Genomic DNA, 10272 nt, shown 5'->3' on the forward strand with positions numbered 1-10272 from the left:
CTCAAATCAAGTTCACAAATTGAAGGATAAGCAAAGGAGCCAGCTTCTGAAGAGTTCGAGTGCAAAATAAAGCTAAAAAATATGCAGAAATTACAGTACAGTTGTATAAAACACAACCAATAAAGTTTTAAAAAGAATAACATATATAATGTAACATAGGTAGAATTCTGACCAATATCCTATCTACCATTATTTTTCCCAGATTGCTGGGTATTTCACATCTTGTGTTGATTTCTGCTAACAATATCAGCATCCTATCAAAAATTATAATCCATCTAGCTAAACCATCAATTACATTTTCCATTTTCGCCCTATAAAAACTCTCAGGGTTCTAGAGGCATGTTTGCATAAAGAAGAGTGTAAAATAGTTCAACCTCGGGCAGACTTTGGATAGTCTGGATGAATTTATTGCTGCTGGGCTCCTCGAGCAGTGCCAGACTCAATTGTGCAACTTGTGGCAAGAGTTTGGCTAAGGGTATTCCTGAGGGAGGACTAGACCCTGACCCTCCAAATTGAGCACTCATGGTCTCTACCAGAATATCCACCACTTTCTTCAATGATATCTCCACAACATTTCCAAAATCAGGGCTACAAGAAAAAACAGCAAAAGTTTACAATCATCGGAGGAAAATTATATTTATGCAGCAGCATAGGGGAAAAAAGAAATTACTTGACAAATTATGAATTTGTGGAAATATTATGAGCTGCAAAAATGCTGGCAGCAATTTTGGTAGGTAAAATTAAAAAAGAAAAATCTTATGCAAGTCGTAAATATGTAATCAATTGTATATATCTAGCATATGTAGTCTTTCCCAGGCTTCATAATTTTCCTGAATTCACACATTATCACAAGCTCTTTCGCCTACTCTGATTGGACACGCATAGCACTTTTCCACCTAAAGAACTAGAGATGACATATTTAGACACCTCATACAATTTTGGTTTCCTGGCATCTGAGCTAGATCAGGTTGCTACTTGCTACCTTCAACCCCATCTTTATTGTCACTTTGGAGCAATTTCTCTTTTTAGTCCAACATTATCAATTCACTTTTCAGCAATTAAATCCTCCTTCATCGAGACTTTTTGTCCATAATGTTTACCATCCTCATTTTTAAGGCTACTTCGAGCTCGATGAGCCAATCAGCCAAGCTTTATAATAGATCGAGTCAGTCATATTTGCCACCTTCCATCATAATGGATCAGCCTCTACCATCCTCACCTTTTCACTATCCTTTTTGTTCATCATGTTCACCACCAGCATTTTGAAGGCTACTTTGAGCTCGATGAGCCAAGCTCGATAATAGATTAAGTGGAGCTCAAGCTGAGGAATCACTGGCTAGCTTGAGTCAAGCACGAGCTCAGAATTCTTTAATTTCATAGCATATTCCATCAGAAGATCACACAGGCACCAATGAAGAGTTATTTATTCAAAAGTGCCTCAAGTAGGGAGTCAGACGTTCTGTGAAAGTGTCGAGAAGAGCCAAGATAACACTTGGTTAGTTAGAAGCCTGATACATAGAAGAGCTGAGTGATTAAAAGCTCCACCTCTGACAGTTATGCATCAGCTTTCTCTATTCTTCCTCTAAAACTTTACTATTATCTTCCCTCTTTCATGAAGAGCTTTTTCTTCCTCTTTCCATTTTCATATTTCCAACCTTTGTCTACTCTCTTCCCACTCTCAATTTACTTCTTTAGCTGTTAAAAAGTATCACTTCTATTCATTTTCTTATAACTTGTATAGTATTCTCCCATCTTGTTCTATTATCCGCAATCCAATTCCTCTTATCCGATTCATATAATATTATATGGTTCATCTTTTCCATTTTCATTCTCTCCTGTTGAGGGTAAACATAAAATGTATTGCTCACCTCATAGATCAAGTTGCATATATTTATTTGAGATGGTATCATACAGTTTTCTTCGATTAACAAATGATCTTCCCTCTTCATGTTCTGAACTTCTTCACAATCAACTTATCGATTCCATTCATATAAACCAAAATTTAAACCTAATTGAGCACAAGTACATCTATGTTAACATTATAGTGGAAAATAATTTGATTTCATGCAAACTGTACCTACTCCTGCCAAGGCCCCCTCAGAGAAACAAATTCCACTGACAGAACTTCCGGAAAGAAGTTCCACCAGGTTCTCCACAAAGAAATAGTTATTTGCAATCTTATTTATCATCCCCTCTCTATTAACTTGCAGAAATTAACTTTCTCCATAAATCCATCCCTTCATTATTTTGACATCACAAACTCCTGTGAGTCCAACCTAGCCTTTCTTGCTTCTTTCAATGAAGATTCTGAAAAAATAAAGAAAAGTAGACCTTCCTCTGGCCCTTGTATGTCCTTCAAAGATTTGCCATCACAATCCAATGCATGATCATATCTTCTAGTATATAAACTATACCAAAGAACTATTATAGGAGCTTTCTCAGTGATCCTGCTCCATACACCAAGACACCTCAGGTTCTTCTAACGTTTCTTGCCAACAATCCCAAGAAAACTAACACTTCCTTTTGCACTTCTATTCTATGCCCTGATTGAAAAAGTCCACCTCATCTTTAATTCTCTCACATATTTCCTTCTGGTGAACCCCATCTCTCTTCCAACATCTCCCAATGTCTTTCTTCTCTATTCGATATTTTCAACAATTCTACCCCTATTTAGTGCCGCCTACTTGGTGCAGTAAATTTTCCAATAACTCAAATAATAATTCAGTGTACTAATTTCTCCCACTCAAGGTCCTTTCTTCTCAATCTAGACCAATCATCAAGAAGACAGGTTTCAACTTCCAATTTCTAAACAAGAAAAAAAATAATCCTAGGATGTTTCATCAGACTTTGGGTTGATATGCCAAATCAAAAGAATTTCTATGACAAAATTTTGTATGAGCTTTTACAAGCAAATAATCACATAAAGGTTTCAACTTTCAATTTCTAGACAAGAAAACAATAATCTTAGGATGCTTCATCAGACTTTTGGTTGATATGCAAAATCAAAAGAATTTCTATGACAAAATTCTGTATGAGGTTTTATAAGCAAAGAATCACATAAAAAAAATGGAAACGGGTACAGAACTCTACAGATGAAAATCAATGAACAGCACATCAATACCTTGACAGCACTGCACGAGTCTCAGAAATTAGCTGCTCAAGCTTGCTCACATCCATTAAAAATGAAGAGTCATCAGAACCATCAGTAGACATGACCATCAGCTGTCTATATGCAGTAGCATTTTCAGGTACTAAATAACTCATCCAGTAGTTTGGTTCACCAATTGTCATGAACAACTCCAATATTTCCATGATTGTTTCATGGAGTTGTTCCATGCTGAAAGGATCCTTCAGCCGTTTTCTGCATATGACGTCAAATTTCATTCAAATTGTTCATTGTGGAATGAAAAATAAACTTTCATTTAGATGCAAACCAAGAATGCCATTATCCTAAACTAAGTTGTCAATGATAAGTTCCAACAATGCAGACAGAATGAGCAGATACTTAACTAATTAAATTGAGCCCATTGAAATAGACTAGAGCAAATGAATCAAGTTATAAGTTTGTGTACCATGGTTGAACGCAGAATATGGCAGGCATTAATTATTAGATATGTTCTTAAACTGCAGAGGCATATCAACTATACAACTGAGCGTTAGAGAAAGCTTAAAGATGGTTGTAATGAAATGCATACTCTTTCAGAACTGCCGTAGAAGCACTCTGCATGTTCGTGATTAATTTATTGATGCCATAGGTGGAGAGGTAATCAGCAGTTGCCAGAAAATCTTGCTGGCCATGTTTGCTAAATGAGTCTGATTCGCCCTACAATGATCAATAAGAGCAACTTCAATGACCCAAAACATGTATTCTCTGAAGTAAATAGAAACAAAGATCAACAGTGAGGTTCACAAGAAAGTGGTAATTGCTGATCAATTATGCCATTAGATTTATCCATTAATCACCATAGTGAATAGAAATTTTCCAGTGTTTTAGAATATATGTAACACACAAATGTCTATAAGTACAAATAAATGTTGTTTGCAAAGTACCATACCAAACCATTCTGCAGAAACTTCAGTTAGTTGATAAGTTTGTTTATGTTTGTCTATGTGTGTGTTTCTTAATCGCTGGCAACCTTCCTTACTAAAGAGTATTGCAGTAGTCCCTTGTCTGTTGCTTATGTGTGCTACACAATTGTTCTGCAACATATGATCTGATATATATATATATATAGAAGCAGCCACATAGGCAGTGGCATCAGGTAAATGGACCCTCATATGTAGCAATGGACATGGGCCACGATGCATATGTGCCCCTTATATGGACTGCATATCTATGCACCGGCTTATGCATATGATAAGTCTAAGTCATATTGTTGATATATCTATCAATATTATGTTTTTCACTTTTCCATGATTAGTATTTTGTTAGTGATCATCAACTAACTTGTTGCTTTACTTGAGTAATTATGTGATTATAATATGATCACATTTATTGATAGGATTTGAGAAAACATGATTCTCCTTATTATAGATATTTTACCTAAGGATTGGTTTATTACAGATAGAATATTCAAAATGCTAATGTACTTTACTTGGACTATATCCGCATTTGCTATATTTGGTGGCTTGACCACCCTGAATATCATAAGCATTTTTAAGTTTTAACAAATATGTATCACTAACAGATACAACTAATAGATATGTACAAATATGTATATATAAATATATATATATATATATGTGTGTGTGTGTGTGTGTGTGTGTGTTTATAATTTATTTACATAAATCAAGGTATTGTAATATATCAACATATATATGATTATGTGTATGACTCTCTTCTCATCTGCATAATTTTAATATCAAGGTTTCAAAACTCTGTATTGGGATTGGGATTGGGATTGGGATTAGCCGTTATAAAAAAAAAAACGAGTATCGGCCATATCGGCAATATTGGTCATATCGGCCGCCCATATCAAATCAAACTATTTTTAATTATATAAATTCTAAATATTATTTAAAATGCAGAAAAATTTCTAAAAATATCTAAAAAATATAAGAAAAATAAGAAATTAAAATTAGTCACATATAAATTTTAAAAACTAAAGAAAAAACCCACTCAAAACTATAATAACTTTTGACTTGAATTAAACAAATTTTTATACTCGTAAATTATTACTGCAGAATAACATGAAGAGAGATATCTCTCTTTATTGTTGTTCTATAGCAATTAGAAAAGAGAATTTAAAAAATGGGTAAGAAAGAAAGAAAAAAAAAATTATCCTAGTTCAAGTAGTGGACTAGCCAGAAGGGCTCACCAGAATGACCGCCAAATAAACTCAGTGAAGTGTGATAGTGAAAGAAGAGTGTATATGAGAGATAGAGAGAGTACAAATTGAAAATTTAAAAATAAGCAATTAATAACATCAATTATTAATGTCTCCTAGGTTAAATATATTTTAAATTCAACCTGAATCTTAGAAAAAATTAATTTTAGCCGATACGGTTGAGTTTTGGCCGATTTAACTGATATGGCCGAGATTGGACAAAATCGGCTAATACCGACCAAAACTGGCCAAATCGATCTGATCGAAATTGGTTATGGCTAATCCCAATCCGGATTGGCCGATTTGACTCGGGATTGGCTGATTCTAGAATCCATGGTTAATATATATATATAGGGAAATTACTATCTTCAAGATTTCTAAACCCTATCATCATTCTCTCTTCCGCTCCCCCCCATTTTTCTCACTTTCCCTACCCAATGCTAGGATGTCTACCTATTCATCTACATGTTGTTCAACCTAACTATGACCTTGGTTTATCCATGCTCCCTCTTTCACATCATCGCCAAACACATACATCAAGTTTGCTATACTATATTGGACAAGTAGGAATCGACATCGTAGACACATTGTTGACTAGCCTAATACATTGCAAGCCAAGTGAGGACGTTGTTTTGCATAAACATGAAGACAGCATACATAGAGGCTGGCCAATAACCCAAGCAAGTACCTTCCATCCACCTCTCTTTTATTTATTTATTCTTTCTCTTATCTATTAACTTTGCTGAATGTGTTATATTTATTGAGACTACCTTTTCTACCTTGTGAATGGACTAGGATCCCTGCATGCTTAATGGGCATTTGAGACAATGGTTGCCCCTTATGGTAGATTGGTACGATCTATTTATCTGTTAATTCACCTTATTGACACACATTGTTCTCTATATATAAGTAGCATGACAAAGAATGGCTTGATAGTATCCAAGAGCCACATTAGGGTCAGTTGCTAAGATGATTACAATATGGGGCACATGATGGGCCTACTAGTGCTCCTTAGTCAGATGATAACAGTCTGTTAGGCATGTTCTGATATGAATAATGCCATCACAACAAATGTGACCATTACACATTAGAAAGAGATGAAAGCCTCTATTCCAGCTAGATTTGACTAAGAATTTGCATGCAACTTAAGTTCCAATAAATTAAAGATCATTAACTATTGAATCTTGTTGAAAGCCCTTAATAGGAGATCTACATAACCACCCATTTTTGTTTGATGGTAAGTGGAAATTTGTCCAAACTCAGTTCACTGCTCTGTAAACTTTGTTTTGTATCACAAGCCTCATCTGACTATTCCCTTCAACATAGGAAGCATTACAGAACTCTGTCCAATAAGTTGGAAAGGTACTCGGTAAGCAATAATTAAACTAATCAACGTGCAACTGCTTAGTTAACTCTAACTCTGTTACCCCAATGTGTATGCTAACTTTTATATTTATACTCAAGGAATTCATGTTTTAGACTGGCACTGATACTTAAACTATAGCAATATATATCACTGGTAGATATTGCATGGCACAAGATCCTGCAGCTTTTAGATCTATACTAGAAGAATTCTTTAAGAGGGTATCATTTAGTGAGATGATAAGGCACAAGGATTTCCTTGTTGTTGCCAATTGGCACATGTGTGACGCCACCAAAAGCCTAGCCGCAGGTCCCTTTTGTTGTTGTCATCCTATGAAATTTTCCTTCAACTTGAATGGCAACTTGGTAAGTTCATCAAGTGTGCATACCTATAGTAAGTCACACTCTCAACCTCTATCACCTCAGAATGTGCAGTCATGGTATCTAGGTAAAAAGAAATCTACTCTTTACAATACCCGATAATATCTCTACATAATCAAAAGCTGTCTTATTTCTGATGAAATTATGATTTGTGAAATTAATGAAACAATTATTGATCCTAATCAATTGGAGAAATCTACTCTACAACATATCGTTCATAACCCCTTGTTGTTTCAACTTTATATTGCACATTAACGAGGTCATATGCATATCTCCATTCTCATATTATTGTCATTACGCACATCAACTTAGTCACTTACTCTCTAGATCAAGGTTATTATAGTTTTAAGTGATGGTTCTAGGAACAAAGCAATCTTCCTCTCCTCCTCCAAATGGATTCAAGAAAAATTTGGTTTTGTTTATTAGATTCAAGGAAGGTTGTGACTGAAGGACTGAGACTAAGACCAATCGATCCATTGCAATTCGTATGTTTCTTGGATCCACTTATAACTAGAAATATGAAGTTTGTACCTCTTCCTTCTAGGGACTTGATAAGGAATGTTTTTTTCTGCAGAAACATTCACTCTGAAATTGAACCTCTGTTCATGTTGCAGGTTAAAGGCTTGGAGGTCTGTAATGTGCCCTTTCAAGATACCGATTTTTGTCCAATTCTCCAATTATTCTTCAAGTCATCTCAATTGTTTATCCCACTATTTGTTCACTCACTTGAACAGGTGAATCAGAGAGCTTTTATACCAATCTGATGTTACTCTAATATTTAGGGAAGACAATAACTCAAAAATGTCTTAAAAGAATATTTTTCTTCTATTGGTAAAGAAAACAAGAGACATAAGAAAACCTTTATTTCAGCAGAGAATCTAACAGAAATTAACAAAGAAAAAGTGGTTCCAGGAGAAAATGAAGAACAAGGAACTAAGAGAGGAAGAAGATGACAACAATGATCTCTGTAATCATCACCCAATAAAAGACTCCAAAAAGACCTTGTTGGTTTAGGCCCTAATAGGCTAATACTAAGATTGTTTCATAAATAATATCAAGAAAGGAAAAAAAGAAACAAAGAGTAGAAAAAAATACCTGCAAGAAGTACTCAGTACTGTTCATGCAAAAAGTAACAACCCCCAAAACATTTATTACATCATTTGTTTCAGTTAAATAAAGTCCACACTTCATATTCAAATCAATCTATGAAAAATGGATATTATCACATTATCCATATGTAGAAAGAAATAAACCAATTGGCTGGATTTAATTAAATCCAAAATATGCAATCATCTTTAGAATTAAATATAAAGTGATTGCAGGAAAAACAAAAGATTGTTCTGAGGTGGTCTCCAACTTCAACAGCAATGATCTATTGAAGATTGACTAACAAAATCATGCTTTCAACTACTAATGAGAAGTAAAGATTTAATTAAAAGTTCCAATGTATTTTAAATTGGACAATCAATATATATATATATACAAGGTCACCGGTCTCACCACAAGTACTTGATAAGCACTTACATATATGCAGTCAATACAACACTCAAGCAAGCTACATACAAAGGGCACACAACATATAAATACACATATTTGTGTGTGTGTGTGTGTGTGCAACTTGCGTTTCTATTTTGAAGGAAATGAAAGCACATATACGTGAAATTGCATATAGAAAGGCAAAAGCATGTAAAAACTTCCATGTATACTTTATAAGAAGAAGGTACGGGAATGTTATTCAAAGCCATGTTAATTTAGCATTCGAGCACATTTATATTGATGGACCTTAACGTATGAAAGCTGAAAAGGCATTACCAGTACAGGTGAGCCATCTGAACCACGAGCAGCGTCTAGGTAGAGATGTCTTCCTAGGATGTTGACCTGAACCCTGACATATAAGCTAAGCATGGTAACAGACCACAGAGAAGAAGCTGATCTCGTGAAACCTGAGAGGAAAGGATCACAATAAACAAATTTAGAATATCTAATCCTACCCATGTTCTATTACCACCCAAAGTGGCACCAAAGAATCCACACAGAACTTGGATTCTATCAATCATGCTATAAACTGTGAAGATACCAAGATTGAACAGAATTAAGGGGCATCTTAGTTAGAGTATGGTTACAAACTTAGAACTTTAAGCATTTCCCAAAGCTCAATCTTTTCCTTAGATGGAAGAGCACTGGATTGACCCTTCCCTTGCATTAGCTTCTCCGTCAAATGAGAAAGATCCAACTCCTCATATATTCGTGATCGCAGATAGTGCACGGCATAAGGCAGCGTGGTTGTATCAGAAATTCTTTGTATGTTCTCAAAGTGGGCCTGCAATCTACAACAGATAAAAGCAAAGACAAAATCAAATTTCAAGAAAAAAGTAGAACTTTAGAAGATGGTAGCAAAATAATGTCTCGATTCCTTACTGGGCCTTAATAATCTCATCGATTTCTCTCTCCCCTTGCAATTGCTGCTCCATATGATATAACCTCCTCCTCTGAGCCTCATAGAACTTATAAATCAAATACCCACTTCCACATACTCCAGCAGCAACCAAGACCTTCCTCTTATGCCTAGTCCAGAAGCCCCTGCTTATGTGACAAAATTGTATCAAAAGAGATGAATAAGGAGAATGGGTTTGAATCGAAACTACGTGAGACAAGGATTACCTCAACGAGAACATGGCTTTTTTTGTTAACAAGACTAGGAGGCCATGGATAATTGCCAATATCTAATATGCATAATCTGATGACAAGGTAAGGGATTTTGAAATGTAAAAGTAACTGTTGAATCCTCCAAATATCCAAGAGAAGTTTGAGGGTTTTGGAGAAGAAACTTGGAGGAGGAGGAGGAGGGAGGGATTTGACTCTATTGGATTTGGGTCTCAAGAATCGAGGTAGAAAAGCTGGGGGGAGAGAGAGAGAGAGAGAGAGAGAGAGAGAGAGAGAGAGAGAGAGAGAGGAGTGGAAGGGGAGTGGGGGGAGGATTCTTTTCGCTCGTGGGTGTCACGTGAGTCTACGTGTTGACCCTGAGATGGCTCGTGGATCAGATCCAATCGGGTTCAATGATTTAGGTTCGAATCGGATTACATCGGGTCCGTTGTTGTACTACAATTATCGAGCTTGATCTCATGATCTGCGATCAATTGTGCACCAGCATTGACCCGACACGAGTTGATTTCTAGGATCGACATGATTGAATTTGCTTATC

General features: G+C 35.6%; 1 protein-coding gene across 1 annotated transcript; it reads right to left on the bottom strand.

The window, feature by feature from the left end:
* Positions 1-120: 120 nt before the first annotated feature.
* On the bottom strand, positions 121-9969 carry LOC140771514 (peroxisome biogenesis protein 3-1-like). Its single transcript, XM_073113116.1, has 7 exons — positions 9732-9969; positions 9489-9650; positions 9198-9397; positions 8883-9013; positions 3696-3823; positions 3122-3361; positions 121-588 (listed from the first exon to the last, which is right to left on the bottom strand). The coding sequence occupies exons 1-7, from the start codon at positions 9743-9745 to the stop codon at positions 324-326; spliced, it is 1140 nt and encodes a 379-aa protein (XP_072969217.1). The 5' UTR covers positions 9746-9969; the 3' UTR covers positions 121-323.
* Between the last annotated feature and the right edge of the window lie 303 nt (positions 9970-10272).

The sequence above is a fragment of the Typha angustifolia genome, chromosome 11, assembly GCF_048772165.1.
Source record: "Typha angustifolia cultivar Huaian chromosome 11, ASM4877216v1, whole genome shotgun sequence".
Taxonomy (NCBI): Eukaryota; Viridiplantae; Streptophyta; class Magnoliopsida; order Poales; family Typhaceae; genus Typha; species Typha angustifolia.

Bases quoted from the DNA above. Each gene is read 5' to 3' on its own strand.
- LOC140771514 (XM_073113116.1), bottom strand. The intron at 9,014-9,197 runs GTTTGTAACCAT...CTTTCCTCTCAG, and splicing joins GGAAATGCTTAAAGTTCTAA to GTTTCACGAGATCAGCTTCT. The intron at 3,824-8,882 runs GTAATGCCTTTT...TGATCATTGTAG, and splicing joins CAGATGGCTCACCTGTACTG to GGCGAATCAGACTCATTTAG.